Source organism: Emydura macquarii, unplaced genomic scaffold (genome assembly GCF_026122565.2).
Source record: "Emydura macquarii macquarii isolate MOO-44397 ecotype Brisbane River unplaced genomic scaffold, CSIRO-AGI_Emac_v2 contig_71, whole genome shotgun sequence".
NCBI classification, from domain to species: Eukaryota; Metazoa; Chordata; order Testudines; family Chelidae; genus Emydura; species Emydura macquarii.
This window is the reverse complement of record NW_027130208.1, coordinates 1,305,359-1,326,126: the sequence shown is the minus strand read 5'-3', so window position 1 is coordinate 1,326,126 and position 20,768 is coordinate 1,305,359. Positions and strand designations below refer to the sequence as shown.

At 41.0% G+C, this 20,768-nt stretch overlaps 1 protein-coding gene across 1 annotated transcript in view; it reads right to left on the bottom strand.

The window, feature by feature from the left end:
* Nucleotides 1-20,175, bottom strand: part of PRKAR2A (protein kinase cAMP-dependent type II regulatory subunit alpha) — a 152,558-nt gene extending 132,383 nt beyond the window's left edge. The window contains exon 1 of the mRNA XM_067541096.1: nt 19,539-20,175. Coding sequence (XP_067397197.1) covers nt 19,539-19,803 — 265 coding nt within the window. The 5' untranslated portion in view covers nt 19,804-20,175. The remainder of the gene's footprint in view (nt 1-19,538) is intronic.
* Nucleotides 20,176-20,768: the final 593 nt, after the last annotated feature.

Here is a 20,768-nt window from a genome sequence, read left to right as displayed (position 1 = left end):
AGAGCCTCATTAATAGGTAGCCCCACTCTGGAGAGTGTTGCTGACCGCAAAATATCAAGCAGCCTGTGCTACTGGTCTTTGACCTCCTTCAGAGGGATCTGCAGTGTGTCCGCTACCCTTCTAATGAGGTCCTGGAATTGTCTGAAGTCATTAGTGATTGAAGGAGGGGGAGGCATGAGCACCTCATCCAGCAGTGACAACAAAATGGATGTTTCAGAGGTGACTTCCCTGTCTGCTCCAGTTTCCAACTCTTCAACGTCTCCTCCTGCCTTGGAAGGGAGAATGTGGAGCCCCCGTCTCCCTCAACGATGGTACGGATAGTTTTTTGAACTGCTGCCAATAGGCAGCCCACAGATTCCAATATGGCCATGGTGGGGGGTCCATAAGGGAGCAGTGGTGGCATACAGGGCTGGTTTCACCATGCTTGATGCGCTGCAAAGTCTGCCCTACACAAGGGCAGATTCCTGAAGGGGTATGTAGGAGAACCCCTAACAGAAACCAAGGAGACTGACAGAGTCCTCCTCCTCTTCCTCCCCATCCTCCAATTGGCAGACAGCCTGTGAGAACAGAGGAGAGTACTGTGCCAGGGAGTGGCCATTCAGAAACCAAGGTCTTGGTACTGTGAGATGCTTGGTACCTGACAGCATGGGGACTCTGGTTCATCTGACACAGAGAGATCCCTGAGTATCAGAATTCCTGCAGTACTGGAAAGGACCCAATACCGACACCATAACCGAAGTTGCCATGACTGGAGTCAATGATACCAGTAACACTGAGCATTCCGCAGGCCTTGTCGGACATCGAAGCTTTTTTGACAGTCCCACATGTCATTCTCATAAGCCAACAAGGGAATGTAGTCTAGATGAAATTACTGTAAAGTGGGTGCGTAATTTGTTGAAAGACCTACTCAAAGAGAAGTTATCAATGGTTCTCTGTCAGACTGGGAGGACATATCTAGTGGGATCTCACAGGGGTCTGTCCTCATCTGATACTACTGAATATCTTCATTAATAACTTGGATTATGGAGTGGAGAGTATGCTTATAACATTTTAAGACGACACCAAACCAGGAGTGGTTGCTAGAATACTGGAGGACAGGATTAGCATTCAAAACAACCTTGATAAATTAGAGAATTGGTCTGAAATCCACAAGATGAAACTCAAAGACAAGCACAAAGTACTACACTTAAGAAGGAAAAGTCAAATACACAACTACAGAATGGGGAATAACTGACTATGTGATAGTACTGTTGAAAAGGGATTATAGTGGATGAAAAATTGAATGAGTCAACAATGTCATGTTGTTGCTAAAAAGGTTGCTAAAATATTCTGGGGTGTATTAATAGGAGTATTGTATGTAAGATACAGAAGGTAATTGTCCCACTCTATTTGACACTGGTGAGTCCTCAGCTAGAGTACTGTGTCCAGTTCTGGGCACTACAACTTAAGAAAAATATAGACAAATTTGCAAGAGTATAGAGGAGACCAATAAAAATTATAAAAATTTTTAAAAACCTGACCTATGTCCACTGAAGGTAGAACAAATAGGAATGGTCTTAATCTGCTAAATCTCCTTGCTGATTAGATATTAGGAAAAACTTTCCAACAATAAGGATAGTTAAGCACTGGAATAAGCTTCCAATGGAGGTTATGGAATCTCCGTCACTGGCGGTTTTTTAAAAACAGGTTGGACAAACACCAGAGATGGTCAGACCATCAGAGATGGTCTAGGTATACCTGGTCCTGCCTGAGCACGGGGGTTGGACTAGATGACCTTTTGCAATTCTTTCCAGCCCTACATTTCTATGATTCTATGACTTTGTAAATGTAATCTACATTCTGCAAGTCTTATTTTACTTTTGTTTGAAAAATGATTTGAGAACTTTGAATAAACCGTCCAAAGTATTATGAAACCAACCTTTTCAAGAGACCAATCATTTACAGATTAAAGGCCTAATTCAACGCCGTTGAAATCAATAAGAATATCTTCATAGACTTCAATGGTCATTGGATTGGGCTCTAAATGAATAAGGGGTAAAAAATGTCCTGTTAACTTGTATAGCCAACAAAGTGTTTTTCCTTTGCCTGTATTAGAAATGTGTACTAGAACCATCATCAAAAGTCTCCATGTACCAATATGTACTACATTACTGAAACATTTTTAATGATGAAAATCATACTATGTTCCCTGACTTGTAACAAAAACAGGACAAAACAAAATTCATGCAACTAATATATAACAGATTCCTTGATCTTCCTACACATTAGTTAGGAACGCTTGTTCCCCTGCACTGCAAAATAGCCTTCTAAATACACACACAGATAAAGCTACTCAAGTCCCTTTTTTAAAAAATAAAATAAAAAGTATAAACCTATCTCTAAGACTATTTACAGAGGGATCTTATGGAATCCAGATATAAATTTATTTTGGCAAACATCTAATATAAATAAATCTCCTGAGTATTCTCTTAATAGGGCTGACTTAAAACTTACAGACAGTGAAATATCCTTATTTGGGAAATACTAAAGCTGAAATGTATAATAAAAGACTTTCTGTACCAGAAAAAATAAAATAAAAAATTATGAGAAAGGATTTGAAGAAAAGAGATTCATTTGAAAACCACTTGCATTTTATAAGCATTCAGCTGAGTTTATTTTAAAAGATACATTTTAAGAAATCATCTTTTACTGCTAAGAGTACACATGAACCCAAAAATTCAACAATACATTATTAAAATGTATACAAATATGAAACACAAAGCATAACATTTTGATCTTCATGTGATAAAGTGCTGTGCTGAAAATAGAGAAGCCTCATTATGAAAATATGAAACAACTGGAGCTTTCATGGAAACTTTGCACTGTACATTTTCAAAGGAACTGGAAGAAAGTACCTCTACTCCTATAAAGTTACAGTTGTATAAGCTGGTAGTCTAACTCTCCAGCTCAGGAACGAACCATTTTTATGCCAGAGTCCATTTCAGACCCTTGCCTCAGGGCACAATTATTCAGACACAAAATTTCATGAAGTAACTTAAAACAAAGCAGGCTGCAGTCCCCAGAGGCCTTTCTCCTTGCTTCTCTCAGCTCCTGAGAGAGGACACACCCCTTCCTCTGCTGAGTCATTATTTTTATTTATTATGTGTATTACCATAGCACCTAGGAGGCAGCCCTTAACCCTCTCCAAGGACTTTCACCCTGTCATGTATAAAAGGTCACTTGTATACATTAGTCACTCTACTGGGAAATGGCCCTTCCTCAGAGTTGTTGCAAATGACACAATTACATTTCTTTGATAAATTCAGCAAATACATTTTTCCATTAAAACCTAATTTCATAGCTTCTAATGACTGACACAATATTGCAATCTATGAAAATACTTTCATGATGGTAACTGTCTTCATCCTTTTAATTTGCACCAGTACCATAGACATTTTAGAGGTATGTAAGAATACACTGTGTCTGCTCTGAACAGTTTACAATGCAAGAGACAGAATAAGCATGGGAAAGGGATTCACCAAGACAAGAAAAACAACGAGGTTGAAATTTGCACATGATCTGTTAGTTCCACAAGAGCTTCCTGAAGCAGGGGATTAGTTTTTCCCCCATCCTATCTTGTTCACATTACTTAGAGGGAAGAACTGTTTATATTAGTCCCGCTTTTTTATAGCATGGACCACATCTTTGAAATACCATCTCATGGACACTTCCCCTCCCATCTGCTGTCACATGGATCACTGCCTCTCTCATTATCAATGGGACAGCTAAAGCAATTACTTACTAGGGAAAATATTAAGAAAAATGCGTGTAATTTTAGCTGCTTTTTATCATTTTGTCCCTCAAAAAAAAAAAAAAAAAAAAAGAAGAAGTGAACCACAGTAATTCTCCCTCCCAGCTGAGAAAAGAACAGACCAGATGGAAGTAGAGAGAACCAATAAGTGACCTGCCATGAACCACAGTTTGGAAACCTCTGATTGACATACCGGTAATATAGTATCTAGAGTGCATGTCACTGGATTACTCAACCATTTACTGTGGAACCTTACTAATTTACATTGTAATTTACACTACAAAATCCATTGCAAATCAGCAAAAAAGGAAACAATAAAAAAGCAAAGATAATACAGTACCATTAACTTCGTTCATTTTGACAATTAAAACTGAATTATAATATATAGTATTTTATAATGCACTAAAATGTTCTAGTATAGTTGTAAAAATAATGAAGTCTTAGTAATTAAATAGTTCAATACAGACAAATAAATATTTGACAAGCGGGGAGAAACACAGAGGTGATGTATTAGCATCCACTGCAAAAGACCATGTTCAAGAACAAAAGGTGGGAATGAAGAATATGCTATTTTGTGTGAGGAAACTTCTGAAATAGATTCAAGTGTTTGTACACAATGTGCCTTGAAACCACATATAGTGAATAACTGATAAATTTGTAAGTGGCTGTACTGATACCAAAAGAGGAGCCATCTTCTATGCTCATTTCAGTACAAGACAGAAATAGTTATAAAAGGAACCAAACAATTTTCTCTAGTGTGTGAAAATACAGAAGATTTAATTTGTCCAACAGAAAGTATAGGTAAATTATACTCGTCATTTGGCAATGAGAGTTCATGAAGCTGCACTCTAGTTCTCAGTTCCAAAGAGTATCTCAGCAAAGACCCAGGAGACAAGAATTTGTATTACTAATACTTCTAAGATAAAAAGCAAACAGTTTCTTTTTTGTTGTTGTTGTTGAAATCCTTTTTTAATAAACCATGAACAGCCAAAAAGAGCAGAATGATTGATTTCTCCTTTGCAAGTCACCTTCAAAGCAGACACAGTCACCTTTGTTTCAGAGTAAAGAAAAATGCTGATCAAGACATTTTCATACTCTCAAGGGGGGGGAGAGGAAGAGGGTGGAAAGAAAAATACTTTGTGTTAGAGGTTTATTGCTTTGAAATATACGCTCAGTAAAACACTTCCCAGAAACTTTGCTTTGGTGTTCTACTCATCCCAGCAGCCATTTATTGCTTTATATTGGGTACTACAAATAAATGGGGATTTATCCCTAAATAATTGATTTTGTGTAGAAAGATCAAAGCAGCCGCTGAAATCTTTACCTGTGGAGGTGCAGTATAAAAGTTATCAGAAACGTATGTCATACTACTTTAATAGCAGCAGGTGCTACCTACTGTAAAGTTCAAATTCCAGATTAACCGTCACTAAAAACAACATAATTGCCATTTACAAATCTTACCCACAGGAAAAATACGTATTTTGCCTAGTAAATGTAACATCAAGCAACTGTTACAGAGAACTTTCAGCACACACTACACATTACAAGTCTGTTTTAAGGCTAAGTAAAAGGTTAACTCCTTGTAGCTTTTGCATACAAATCTTATACAGATCCTGAAAAAAAAATTAGTGTACTAAAGTAAGCACACATCCCAGGAATTGCACCCTCACATTACTATCCACAATTAAATCAAAGTACTATAGCCATATTAATCAAAAGCTTCCAACAGTAAGAACTTCTGACTTCAGTGGGACTCCACATGGTACAAAGTACCATTCATGTGGTGTAAATGAAAGATTGGAGCCCTATGTAATTGTGGAATATTGGCCCTCCTTTGAACAAGCATTAGATAACCCATATTTCAATACAACCATATTTAAATATAAATTTAACCCACGCTTAAATACAGTTCAAGAAATACAATTAAAAATGTTATGTACATAAAATTGCAAAAGTATTTAAACACTCCAATTCATTAAAAAAATATCAAAATATTACTCAAGCATTTAGAAATTGATCAAAATCTACATCATCACAGATAAAATGGACTTTCAAAGGTGTGGCCATTTAAAACTGGAATCTTTGGCATTTTTTGCAAAAATAAATGTTGAACTAAAATCGTGAGTGTGGTTTTTGTTTTTTTAATAGGCATTTCTATAGCCTCCACCACTGCAGGATCAGAAAGCCTTACAAATATTGATGAATTGAAGCAAATAGGTTGATCAAAGTGTTGCACTGGAAATAGGTTACTATTGCAGTTCCCCAAGGATCAGTTCTGGAACCAATCTTATTAAATATTTTTATTAATGTCTCTGGCACAAAAAATAGTGTGCTAATAAAATTTGCTGCTGTTACAAAGTTGGGAAGCATAGTCAATAGAGAATGATCAGAATACTAAACAAGAATATCTGGATGACCTGAAGACTGGAGTAATAAAAAAACAGGATGAGATTCAACAGTTCAAAATGAAAGGTCATTAACTCAGGATCTAGTAAGAATTTCTATTACAAGCTCATCAGTTGGAAGCAACAGAAGATGAGTGAGACCTGGGTGTGCTGGTCAATCACAAGATGACTATGCACCACCAATGCAATGAGGCTGTGAAAAAGGCAAATGTAATCCTAGAATGCATTAGGCAAGGCATTTCCAGTAGAGATAGATAAGTAATAATGGCATTGTACAAGGTACTGGTAAGACCTCATTTGGAATGCTGTGTACAATTCTGGTCACCCATCTTCAAGAAAGATTAATTCAAACTGGAACAGGTGCAGAGAAGAGCTGTTAGGATGATCAGGAGAACTGAGTGCCTATCTTATGAGAGGAGACTGGAAGAGCATGGCTTGTTTGGGCTAGCAAAAAGAAGGCTGGACAGGTATATGATAGTTCTCTATAAATACATGATGGGGGTAAACATCAGAAGGGTGAAGAGCTATTTAAGCTAATGGACAATGCTGGCATTAGAACAAATGGGTATAAACCATAGTTTCTCAACCTGTGGTATGCGTACCCCTGGGGGTACGCGAGACACAGGCAGGGAGTACGCAGCAAAAAACCCAGTGAAGGGAGGCGGGTGGCAACCACTGACTTCTGGGGAAGCTGGGCAGCAGCCGCCAGCTTCCCACCCAGTCCCAGCTCCCAGTTGGGGGGCAGGCGGCAGCTCTGGGAAGCTGGGCAGCAGCCGCTGGCTTCTTGCCTGGTCCAACCTCTTAGTTGGACGCCGGGCGGCAGCCACCAGCTTCTTGGGATGCCGGACGGCAGCCGCCCACGTACCGCCCGGTCCCAACTCCCAGTCAGCAGCCACCTGCCCCCCAGCTCTGAGCTGAGAGACAGCCTCCCACGCCGTGGCTCGAAGGTGGGCAGCAGCCACCTGCCGCCTGCTCACATCCCTGAGTCCCAGCCCATGCAGAAGCCTCCTCCGCCCCAACTCAGAGCGGGTGGCAGTTGCCACTTCTCAGCCTGGCAGCCAGGCAGCAGCCGCCAGCAACTTGCCCAGGTGGCAACCTCCCTCCCCGGCTCAAGGTCCGGTGTGCAGAAAGCCAGGCGGAGAGCTCAGTGGCTTGCCCAGTCCTGGAGTCAGGCTCTACCCACAGTCTTATTTGTCAATTTCACTGCTCTACCTTAGCAGTGAAACTGACAACTGAGACAACCCCAGATTTTACCAGTTTAAAAATCTTAAGAGGGGCCCACACAATGTGATTTGCCTCAGGCCCGCACCTGCTAAGAGAGGGCCATGGGGAGCGTTGCTATCCACTCTGGGCCTCTAGTGCCTGCTCATACCTCACAAGTTTCCACCTGTGTGAGGAGAACACCAGGTGATCCCACCATCAGGCCATAGTGATTGGCTGGCGTTGACCTTTGCTCCTATATGGAGGAAGGGGAGGAGAAAGGACGGGAGAAAGATCACAAATCCCCTGCTCTGCCACAGCATTGCAGAACTCAGAACTCTCCTGCTTTATGAGAAATACAGTCAACCAGCAATAAAGGGGAAAAAGATTGTGTTTCTCAGAGTTTAAGCACATGCCAGTCTGCTTTAGTTTCCACTTTTAGTGTCTGAATGTAACTGGGCTTGTGTTACTGTTTAACTTTTACTGATTGTGAGGGTGTTAAAATGGATTTTTTTTTTTTTTTTTTTTTTTTTGTGTTTGTTTGTTTTTTTTTAAAGACTTCATATTTAGAACAAAGTAGTTCCCATACAAATGTGCAACAAGTGTTGGATCCAGAGGATCATGTTTCAGGGAAAAAAGCATCAGTAGTGAAAGTACAAAATCTTCACAGGTTCATAAAGCACATAGCTACGATCCCAGTTACCTGGCTTTCAGTATACCTCCATCACCACTTTGTGTGATCTGCAGTGAAACATTATCTATGAAGCCTTCCCTTTTGAAAAGGCACCTTCAAACTAAACATCCTGATCTGAAGGACAAACCAAGATTTTTTTCATATGAAAATGTGGAAGTTTGAAAAAAATCCAGTGCTGCTATGAAATTGTACTCTGCGATCCCTAAAAAAGCTCTACAAGCTTCATTTGAAATCGCATACATGGTGGCAAAAACAAAGAAAACACATACCATTGCTGAGAACCTTGTCATTCCTGCTGCTATCAGAAATTCTGAAATCATATCTGGCAAAATGGAAGTAGATAAACTTAAAACCATCCCACATTCAAATGACACCATGACAAGAAGAATTGATGACATGGCAGAAGACATAATTAAACAAATTCCAGAAAAAAATCATCCAGAGAAAACAGTTCGCTTTACAGATTGATGAATCTACAGATGTATCTAACTATGCACAATTGATGATGTTTTGTCAGATACATTGATGATGAAGACGAGCAAGGAATACAGGAACAAATATATGGCTGCAAAGAACTGGACACAAAAACAACAGGAGAAAACATTTTTAAGATCTTAAATGAGCACATTGTAAAAAATGGATTGTCATGGGAATGCTGTGTGTCAGTGTACACAGACGGAGCAGCAGCAATGGTAGGTTGATGAAGTGGTCTTGTTACTCACTTAAAAGCTATAAATCCTTCAATCAAGTGGAACCATTGTATTATCCATAGACAGGCATTGGCTGCAAAGCGACTGAATGAAGATTTAAATGGTGCTAGGAATGGCGGTGAGAACAGTTAACTTCATAAAAGTGCGGGCTCTGAATTCACGTCTTTTCCGATCACTGTGCTGTGACATGGGATCTGAACATATTACTGTACTTCTTCACACTGAAGTTTGGAGGTTGTCATGTGGAAGGCTGTTGAATCACCTGTTCGAGTTGAGATATGAAATTACTGTCTTTCTCAGAGATATGAAATCTGAATTCTTACAGCATTTTGAAGATGAAGTATGGATTTCCAAATTAGCCTCTTTGTGCCATTTTTAATAAAAATCAATTACTTGAACCTTCAGCTTCAGGGATACAACACAAATATATTTATCTTGCATGACAAAGTAAGAGCTTTTAGAAAAAAGTTGAGGTTCTAGAAAAATCGAGCTTTATGTGGAAATTTTGTTTCATCTCCACGGCTCTCAGAGCTCTGTGAAGAAAACGAACTCACTCTAAATGAAAGTGTGAAAGAAAATATTAAAGAACACTTGGTAAATTTGGAATCAAACTTTGAACATTACTTCCCTAATGTTGAAGAGCATGAAGATCCACAGAAACTGTGGATTTTGAATCCATTTAATGACAGCGCTATTGAACAAGCAGGGATTTCAGAAAGCATGAAGGAAAAATGTTTGCGCTTTGCATGGACAGTGCGTTGCAGAGGATGCAGAGCATGGGACTGGGTGACATCCCTGCATTTTGGCAGAAAATGAAACGGGAATACCTACAGCTGAGGAACATGGCTGTCACAGAGCTTCTCCCATATTTCTCAACATATTTGTCTGAGATCAGTTTCTCACACTTGACAGGGCAAAAAAGTAAAATAAGAAATTGTTTGTGCCCGGAAAATGATCTGATAGTAGCAATACATAGTTTAAAACCGAGATTTGTAATGCTTACGTCATCCAAATAGGCCCAAAGTTTCTCAATAAATCCAGCTTTTACAAGAACTCATTTTTATGTTATTTAGTTAAAACTAGCAAAAAGTCCAGTCCAGTCCCTGATTTGTAGAACAATTCTAGAGAGGGAGTATCAATTCCAGTCACAAAGATACCTATGTTTAGAGTTTTATTAATATAAATGTTTGAGTTATGTTTTTATGGTTCTATAATTTGTGTTACTTTGTTTCAAAAACTGTTGTAAAAACCAATAAAGAAGAATAAATCTTACATTCTGAATTATTGTATGCCTATTTATGTGTGTGTGTGTGTGTGTGCGCGCCTCCATGTCTGCCTGCATGTGCGTGTGTCTCAGCATGTCGCTGCATGCGTCTGACTATGTTCTTGTGTCTTTTTATTTCTGAACTACAAATCCAAATAATCCTTTCACCCACTGCCACCACAGTACTCTTGCAGACATACCCTTCTGAGAAAAAGAGCAACCACAAATCTTTCCTCTTGCCCTCCTTCCCTGTCCCTCTCTCTCTCACCCCTTCCTTCTCTCAAATCTATGGGGAAAAAATTGCTGCTCAAAGTCTCCTAGCTTTGGCCAACATCACCTCTAGCCCAGGTACATACTAGAGTTGTGCACCCCTGCTGTAAAGGTGGCAACCCTACATACTAGATCTGATATCTGTCATATCACGGACTTATATACTCAGCCCTTCTTCCAACATATGGCACACATTAGTCAGTAAATATAAAATCCCATGGAAAATTGAGTGTTGGGGTACTTATTAAAATTTTCAGAAGTTAGGGGGTACTTGCTACTTAAAAGACTGAGAAACACTGGTATAAACTGTCCATGAACAAATTCAGATCAGAAATTAAAAGGTTTCTAAGCAACAGAGAGTGAGGATTTGGAACAGCCTCTCAATAGGAGTTGCAGAGACAAACAACTTAATTAGTTTTAAGAGAGAGATGGATAAATTTATGAGTGTAATTGTATGACAGAATTGCTTCTGATTGTGGGGGACAGGATCCACAGCCCTGAGGCTCACTTCTGGTTTGGGTCTTACATTCCTAAAAGCTCACACTTGAGGACTTTAGCCAGCCGCATGCAGGAGTCAGGAAGGGATTTCCCTCCCCACCCCGCAATGTTTTTGGGATGGAGAAGAGGTTGGTCTCTTTCCTCTGAAGCATCACAGACAGTCAAGGCAAGAGATGGAACATTGGACAGGGTGGTGTGGTGCTTTGAAGTGGACTGAGCATTCTCTCTCAGGTGCTTGGATGGCTGGCTCTTGCTCATATGCCCAAGGTCTAACTGATCACCATATGTGGGGTCAGGAAAGAATCTTCCCCCCCAGATAAGACTGACAGTGACTTTGGAGAGGGGATGTCATTTTCTCTGCACCAAGTGGGTGCGAGTCACTTGCCAGGATTACCTGGTGATATCTCAATCAATCATTTCCCTGCCATTCTCTCCCTATGGCATGTAACAGCCTAGTCTTCAGTGGGCTGTAATACTTGATCTGATTTCGGTTGTTGGATTCAGTGTGCCAGTGCCAGGCTGTATTGGTGGCCTGTGACATAAAGGAGTTCACTGGATGGTGTGGTGTCCCTTCTGGCCTTAAATGCTTATTCTAAACCATATCAGTTCCAGAATTCTCTCTCTGGGAGAAAAAAAAAGAGAAAGTTGTCTTATCTGTGATTTTTCTTTCTGGGAACCTCCATGTCAGACAGTTTTCAAAGTGGGGCATTCCCTATCATGGCAACTGGAAGCAGACTAGATCTTTGCTCTGAGCTTGGTTTTTGGATTCTCCAAAATGATAAATTCCAAAGCTGGAAAACCCTGAAGCAAAGTGCTATTCAACTCAAGTAATTTGCAGCAGAGCCTTGACATGGAGTTTAGGAATTTCCTAGAGGAACATCCTCTTTCCTTTCAAACTACTTAACGAATGAGCATTAGCCAGAAAAACATCCTGGACATAGTGCCATCCTTTGAGGGAGGGCCAGACTGTCTAACATGTAGGTCTAAGAATGAAAAATAAGATAAGAAACTTTTCTCCCTCAACCCCCTCCCTATCTGCCAGTCTTCACAGTGGGATGAGTCAGTAAGGCATCCCTAGAGAGGGAAGAAGGATTCAGTTTAACAATGTAAAATTGCACCCTTATCGTAACATCTGTAACAACCTTCCACCAAACACCTGAGGTAAGGATGTCAGCTTGAGAAAGTGACCGAGTTTATATGTGATATTTTCTTTCTTTTAGGCTTCTGTCTTACAAAGAAATCTGCCGGTCTTTGACTTCAAAAGGCCTCAGTACACACAGATTTTTATGTAGAATTGACACTTTGATGTTAGAGTCTCCTTACTGCCTTTTTGTGATGCCCATGGGATAGATCATGTACCGTATTCCTCAGAAATACTCATCACTGCCTACTTCTCTAAACTATGTCCTTGCCCCCTTCGTAAGTCATCTGTTTTAGTGCTACATAAGATCATTCTAATAAGGTACATGGTGCTTCGCACCTTTCCATTTTTCTAGAATTGATGGTATTTGTAAAAGTTTCAGAAAATAAACTAGAAGAGATAAGCCAAAATAGCATAACTCTACAAAACCGTATGTCGATTTGATTAACATTTATATTTATGAACCTAGTCATTGGAAGCAATCAAAGCTCTTCTAATATAATTACTGAAGTGCATTTGTGTAGCTATAAAGTTAAGTTACAGTTCCCATCATAAATTTTTTCAAGGGATTATCATTCAGATATAAATACTAGCTCTCTATATAAACAAGTTTGGTTAAAGAGCACTACAGTAATCCTTCATGTAAACTCATTTATCTTGCAGAGTGATCCCATAAAGTAAGTCTTTTTATCTACTGTATTAATCCCACTGCAGCATTAAATCTACATGTTAAAATTCTTTATAAACTTGATAAATATTAGTATGCACATGCAGGACACAGCACTTTTAATGGATGTAACCGAGTCAGATTTTTTATCCTAAAACATTCAGGATTTAATAAATAATTTTATATTTAGCACATTTGATCCTGAAGAATTCAAAAGCATTTCACAAACTATATACAAAATTACTTCACCTCATCTGCAGACACTTTTCTTAGCAGCACAACAATTTACACCTCAGTAACTGTTTACAAGATTTTTGGACTAAAAGAATACTATATCCCACTGAAAATACAGGGGGGGCTTTGAAAAGAGAAAATGTAGTTACCAAACTGGGAGCAGACTAGGCTAACACCCTGCCTGTACAGAAATGTGCAGCAAGATCTCTAACTATAAGGTGGTGAGGACTTAATTTTACCTCTCTCAAACACCTCAAGCAGCACAATGTCCCAATCACACTATGCTGAGACATTGGTTCAGTATCAACTCAGAACAAAGAGTAAAACCTACTAAATCACTAGTATCACTTCATCCCATATAAAACCCTAGGTTTTCACCCAAAAAGTCTTCCATCTAGGCCCTGACTAGGCCCAATCCTTCTAGCATATGCTACATTTTTATCTTTTCTCCCCATGTCTCTAATCGGTAAACAGCCCCCCTTAAGATTTTTTTCCTCCTTTTTTCTTTTTTTATGATGTATACAGACCTAAACCACTTGTTCATGTTGTTCTACTAGAAGGGTAAAAAGGTCTGGGGGAGGTTTTTACATTAGAAATTGAGGATTTTTCTACGCTAGAGGACTGTGATGATTGGACTACTAATTAAATGGCAGTGAAAGAGACATGAGTGAAAATTGAGCAAATGGAAAAGGAGGAGTTTAGTTAGACTATTTAAAATTGTTTTTTGTTTTAAAATTTATTAAATTCAATTACTAAAATTTTGAAGAAAAGACATCCTTGTTAAAGATTTAACCACCTGCCCATCTGATTAAGGTGTGAGAGCTAATATACATTCTCTCTGACACTCAGAAGGTAACCTCCAGCATAAACAGGGAAGACCAGAGCTGACATTCCTGAGGTTAAAAAGGAAGTGCCACCTTTTTTGTTTTTGACAAATACTTTTCCGGGTGTCTTTATAAATCACAAAGCAGCCAAAGACGAAACAATCCCAGATTTTGAAAATCTTTTGGCCTGCACCTTTTAGTCAGCCCAGTATCAAAACATTTTTATAGGTGGGACATTAGAATTCCCACCTGTACTGAACACCTTTGGGCTTCTCTTACAATAATAGTATGATTAAAAAACAATTATATTAGTGTTCTAGCATACTCCATAAAACGGCCGAGTGGTGTCTTGGTAAAGAGTTGATTCGTAGTTTACCTTTTCCCAGTAGGGTTGATACTGAAGACTCTTGAGCTAACCTTAGTAATTATTACTTAGAGATTAAGAGGCTTTGTATTTTAGCAAACAAAATGTGTTGCTTCTTACAAGCCACTGTTGTCAGCTGTTCTTATTAATAGGATTAGAGGTTGACGCAGATTTATAGACTTGCAAAGCAAACAATTTGGCATATTGGTCTTCCATGCTCAGCAACACAAACGGTTTGTCAAAGCAAGCCAATGCTGAATGAAATCAAGCGGTTTTGGACACCAGGTTAATTCTGTGAAGGCATCTGTGTTTGTCATACATCACTTGTGCTAAGCTCAGCCGATATTGCTAATCTTTACTCACTCTTGTTTTAATATTGCCAATTCTCAGCACCACACACCTTTAAAAGAATCTCTTTTTGTTAAGTGGGTTCACTGTATGGTAAAAAATGCATTACATAAACTTTAGTCCAGCCTCACAAAACTGCCATGAATATTTACTAGCCTATATTCAAGATCTAAATGATTACTCACCATGCGCAACCAAAAGCTGCTTTAGGCCAATTCTGCAACCTATCCACCAAGTTGATATTGCAGCTACTGGGCAATTTTGAAAAACTGATCATTTTAAAAAAAAACACACTGCTTCCATTCATGTCACTGACAACATTATTTACCTGCTTAACTGGTCAAGGACACATTTTCCTAATACACAAAGTTCCTGTGTGCTAAAAATGCTGCAGAACTGAAAGAAGCGCTCTAAGTAACTCAAAAGTTTGTCTCTTTCACCAACAGGAGTTGGACCAATAAAAGAGATTACCTCACCCACCTTGTCTCTCTAATATCCTGTGACCAACACGGCTAGAACAAAACTGCAAGCAGAACTGAAAGACTGATGGTTGAAGAGCTGGTTAAAGAGTATTTCATTTATTGCTTGAGACTAGTAGGCAAATTTAATTTTCTTTACATAAAGAACAAGCAGTTAGATCATTTTTTAAAATGGATATTTAGAGGTCCACTAGCAAATATGCTAATCAAGGAGAAAAGAGGAAAGTAAAATATTCGCTTGCAAAACCTATACAGCAGCAGTTGAGCAGAGAAAACAGGGATATTTTAGTTATACCCTAAAAATGCATGGGTTGCTCTGTGGAAAATGTCACCTTTTCTTGGGCATAAATAATTTTTCATTTGTTATAACAAGAATATCTACATAGACCATATATTACTGACTTAGAGCTGGTGGACTGCAGGGCAATAATTATAATACTAGGGATGAAAAAGGTAAACTATGAAGACAGATAAAGGGAGGTGGGATTATTCTCACTGGAAAAAATAATACAGTTGAAGCTTCCAAATCTACAAAACAGACTGGTGCAGAAGAGATATCAATATATTGAACTAAAAAAGTTCAAAGGTTCAAATTTAGGTTACAATTGAAAAATGAGGAAACTGAAGGTAAATAGAGAATACAAGACTCATGACTACCCATCACCACCACTTTTGATAGTAGTGTATTACAATTTACAATACACATTTATTTTCTAGCTTAGTATGTGCAAGGTGCCTTTGGAAGTCAATCTATATACAAAAGTATGATTTTCTCCTTCCTGATATAGGTCAATATATGTTCAACAAGAGCCAGTAATGTCTATCCATTTCTAAAAGGTTATCTAACTTTCTGGGGGTTTTTCTAGAGTTTTTTTAAACCACTACAAAGCAGCTCTTATCCCTTAAGTTTCCTATTTTTTCTTTCCTTTCTTTCAATTTTCTGGCTAGCTGAACATATTACATATATATTTTAATCAAACATTCCTTTTGTATTGCTAAAAATTCTTAATACACCTTTTCTAGACCTTCATTAACATGTAAATGAAGACTCCCTTACTGTTGCATTCTTTGTATGAAGCATAATTCAATTGTGCAACAAAGGAAATACAGTAATAAGAATCAAATACAGATACTGAAAAGACTAAAAGTTGGATAGCACATCATACCTGACAAGCAAACAAAAAAACAAAAGCTTTCATGTTATGTCCAGGAACTTGACCAGAACAGAAAGAAAATACATGGCTTATTACCACTACTTTCTTTGTAACCTAAACACAGGGCAAAACAGTTACAACAATCACTAATCAAAGGTAAAGAGATTGAAAACATGAACAGAAACCATAGAGGTTAACCTCGGCAAGTTTTCCCATATCTATTTCATAGTAACATACATAATTATCCAACTGTTCAAGCAACAGAATCCCCTTTCATCCGATTCAGGTTTTTCTACATTTGCTCTGATTTTATTCACGAGTATACCCATAAAAATTTCTTCTTGTACTAATGCATAATTTAACTAGATTTGATAGAACTGTATCTATACTTATTTTAAATATTTTAGATCCCCTAAGCTTGTCTCATCAATGCAAGGAAAATGTGAACATAACTCCATTAACACTATCAGGAGTTACCCTTATTTAATCCTTCAGACATAAATCTGTAGGAATTGGTTCTTGGATGCAAAGATATGTCTCATGTGTAACCATTACACTTTTACACGTACATTATTCTTATTGCTCACGACCTGTTCTTCCTTAAACAATTTTAAAATATATACTGTTATGTTAAAATATAGCTATGAAAAATAAAGGAGTTAATATCTTAAGCCTATACTATCAACAAGGATAAATTATGAAATACTTTGACTTACTGAAGGTTTCAACAATACTGGGTGGAGTCAGGGGCACCAAAACTCCAGAGTTTGCTGTGTGGTCTCAGATGCCCTTGGCATTTACACATAAATATATATTCTACACAAGTCCATAGAATATAGACTTTTATGTGGCAGGGTGGTCTGTTTGTTTTTTAAACCACACTTCCCCTTCTAAAACAAAGGACCCAATTTAATTTGGTTAAAGTTTGCTAGGACATCCAAGACCTAACATAGTAACCTCAAAACTGTAAAAGATGCTGAAATCCTATTTATTTTTGGACTTTGGAAGCCACAGCAGGGTGTGAAATAATATTGCCATTACAAAAAGTTAAGGCACACATGTGTCAGTTGCAACAACTTTAAAGTAAAAGTCGCAGTTCTAGCACTAATGATTATTATTTATTTTGGTAGTGCCCATAATGTGTTTTACAAATAGGACGTTAATCTCTTAGACTGTATTAGCATTACAACATGCAACAGCACAAATAAGTTGCAAAATGTGTGTAAAGAGCTTGCTATAAAAAGAGACTTTTTGGGGGGTATTAAAAATAAAAGGCAAACTGGGGCCAATAGCACAATACTCTGCGGTCTTCCTTATTTCCAAGGATTTACCAAATGTGGAGGTACTAGTTCATTTGGTGCATATGCTGCTAAAAGTTAAAGCACTTTAACATTAAAGGCTGCTAGGTTGTCATGGAAAATTCTGAAACAAACCCTGAAATTGAATTGCATTTGACAGCTTGAAGAGAACACATCAAGAAGCATAAATCCTCATTAGTCTCCTTCCCCAAAATATTCAAATATTTAAACTGATGCACACATTGCACAAACTCAAGTGAAGTGAATTGATTCAGTGTACCAAATGTCCTAATCAAAACACATAAAATAGATAGCCTACCTAGTACAGTATAGAAAAATATAAGACAACTGAGATTTTAAAGGTGAACAGTATTTATTAACTAATCTAAACATGTCAATGTTTGTTAAGTATCAAGCTTTATTACTGACAATTAAAAGGACTATAAAGGCTTCAATTTATCCTTCACAAGTGGACTGGATGTTTCCTCTATTACCTGATATCGCTTTATAGACAATAAAACTTTAAAAAGGACTTTCAACTCTTCATTGCTTTTTCCCCCCCAAAGGTGCTATAGTGCTCTAAAGACGGCATTTTGTAAATTTCTGATATTAAACCAAGAAGCACTCTGCACAAGAACTAAAATAGATACATTTTTACCTGCTCTTCCAATATGTAACCCCTGTATTTTCTATTGCAGCAGTAAAGCAGAACAGAGGATTCTTTCAAAGGTAAACACTTGTGTTCACTTTTGTCCTACAGCTGCTCAGGACAGGAACCAAAAAAGCACACAAGCACCACCTCCAGGTGTTACGGGAAGGAAAAAGCATCAGATGCCCTAAACTACTAATTATGATTATTTAGGAAACTGAATTGTGCACACACTGTTAGGATACATCCAGATAAGCATTCCATTATGTATGTTGAGCTCAGCACCCACCACTACCACTCAAAAAACCCACATAAATGGAGAAAAGAATATATGAATCATTTAGAATTTTCAGTTGTTAATAATCCAAGTAATAAAGTTAGCAACAGATTTTAATTTTTTTTTTATAATAGTGTGTAATTTTAGATAAACAGAGAAAAACATCAAGCACCAAGTTCATACTCAAAGTCAAGGAAAAACAGTCATGGTTACAACTCTACCCTTAAATTACCATATTGTGGTAAGTACTGTAAAGGTTGCATAAAAGCACATGATCTTACATATCGCATACTCAGCAGCATGAACATTTCACTCTATGATGGTTCAAGTCAGACCCTACAATACAGTTTTGGCAGTTATTGGGTGGCTGCATACATTTGATTTCTTTCTCCGGGATGAGCCTCCCTCAGTGAAATAAAGGCCTAACTTTGTACTACAAGCTACCTTTTCAATTGCACATTTACTAGTAACGGGGCAGAACACTTCAGAATCCAAATATGAAGCTTCTTAATAGCATGGACAAAAAAAGGCAAAGAAACACACACAGAAAAGGCCAGCAAAGGAAGCTAAAAACCGATTACTAGCAGATTCCACACCAATGCAAGATGATGTCCATAGGGACTATCCCTTTCTAGAAAGAGAAACGTGTGGGTTACAGCAGCCCTTGATTTCTTTCCTCCATTCAATTTACTCTGTCTGGTATTAATCTGCAACTAAAATAGCCCAGGAGATGAGGGAGGGAGGGAGGGAGGGAGGAGGATTGTTAAGGTTTTTGCTGTGAAATTCATCTAACAGATCACTCAACACTGCAGGAGGATGAGTGGGGAAGACAACAGCCTGGGAAGAACGCGGACAGAATAACCGGACAGCCTCACGCCCGCTCCCCCCCCCCGACAGCTCCCCGCCGTTATTCCTCTCCACGGCGCCTCATGCCCGGGGGGCTCCTGCAGCGACATCCCAACTGCTGCCAGCCGCGCTCGCACTGCGCCGGCCACGGCAGAAAGTCGGGAACAGGGAACCGCGCGCGCGCGCCCCCCGAGGAGACCGTTTAGCCCGAGGCGCCCAAACCCCAGAACGCCGGCCCTTCCCGCCCGAGGAGAGGGGCACACGGGCCCCACACCGGGGCCTGGCAGCGGCGTCCCAGCCGCCGGACGGCTGCCCGCCGCCTGCCCCCTGCTTCCCCACCCCCCCCCCCGGCCCGCCGCCAGCCCCCCACCGGGGGAGCGGATCCCCCCCGCGGCCCCACACTCGCAGCGCCCTCCCGGCCCTTACGCTCGAAGTCGGAGTCGGAGTCGTCGTCGTCCCGCCCGGGCTCCTCCTCGCCGTTGGACTCGGTCTGCATGGGCTCCCCATCGAAGCTGACCCCCTTGCGGCCCCCGGCGGCGGCGGCGGCGGCGGCCTCCTGGTCGCGGGCATCCCGCAGGCGGGTGAAGTAGTCGGCGGCGAAGCCCAGCAGGTCGGGCGGCCGGTGCCGCAGCACCTCCACCGTGTAGCCCTGCAGCAGCTCAGTCAGGCCCGGCGGGATCTCGATGCTCATCGTGCCGGAGACGGGGGCCACCTCCCCCGGCTGGCTCCGGCTCCGGCTCCCTGGGCTCCGGAGGGCTCGGGGGCCTCCCTCCTCAGGGCGCTCGTTGACTCCCGCCGCCGCCGCCGCTGTCACACCAGCCTCTCCGGAGAGGGAGAACGGGAGCTCCCGAATTGCGCATGCTCTGCAGGAGGCGCGGGGCGGAGCCCGACGGAGAAGCAGAGCTGCGCCTGCGCTGGAGGGGAAGACTGCGCGGAGGCGATAGGCGGGGGGTGCGCATGCGTCACAGAAGGGAAACGCGCCGAAGGCGCGTCGCCGCCTCTTAGAGCGTTAAACCAGCCCTCGGAGGGGGTTGTTCTGCGCATGCGTACAGGGTGGGGGCCGCATTCTAATGGGGACCGACCGCGCGCGCGGGCAGGGAGCGGGGCCAGTCAGTGCGCGGGAAGTGCTGTGAGTGAGGGGCGGCGCTGAGAGACCGAGTCCTCGTCCTCGTCCGTCAGTCCCCTGAGAGCGCCCCTCCCCCCTCTCTCGAGCTCCCTGCTGCCGCCACCCCCGCACCGGCCGCGCCCCCTCTGTCTCGCCCCCCAGGGCCGGGCCGGGATCTCCGCGGGGGATGTGTCACTGGCCGCGGCCAGGGGCAGCCCGTGTCCCTACGTTGTCCGTGCCTGAGTCAGTCTCCCCGCGTCCTTCGTTCCCGGCGTGTGGCGGGGGAGGAGAAACCCTCTTCGCAGCCCTAGTCTCCCTTGCTGGGGGGCTGCCCTGAGAGTCCTTCCGCCCCCTGCCCCACGCCGCCTGTTCTCTGCCCGCGGCTCACGGGGCTGAGTTCCTCCGCTGCCCTCGCCCGGTTCTCCTCCCTGCCTCTCCCCAGCGGCTGGGCTGGGAGTCCGGAGGCAGGATTAGCCCGCCCTCAGCTCCTCGGGCACTTGGTGCTTTCCTCTTCCTCGGGGCCAGCCAGCCCGCTGAGGGGGGCGCTGCCC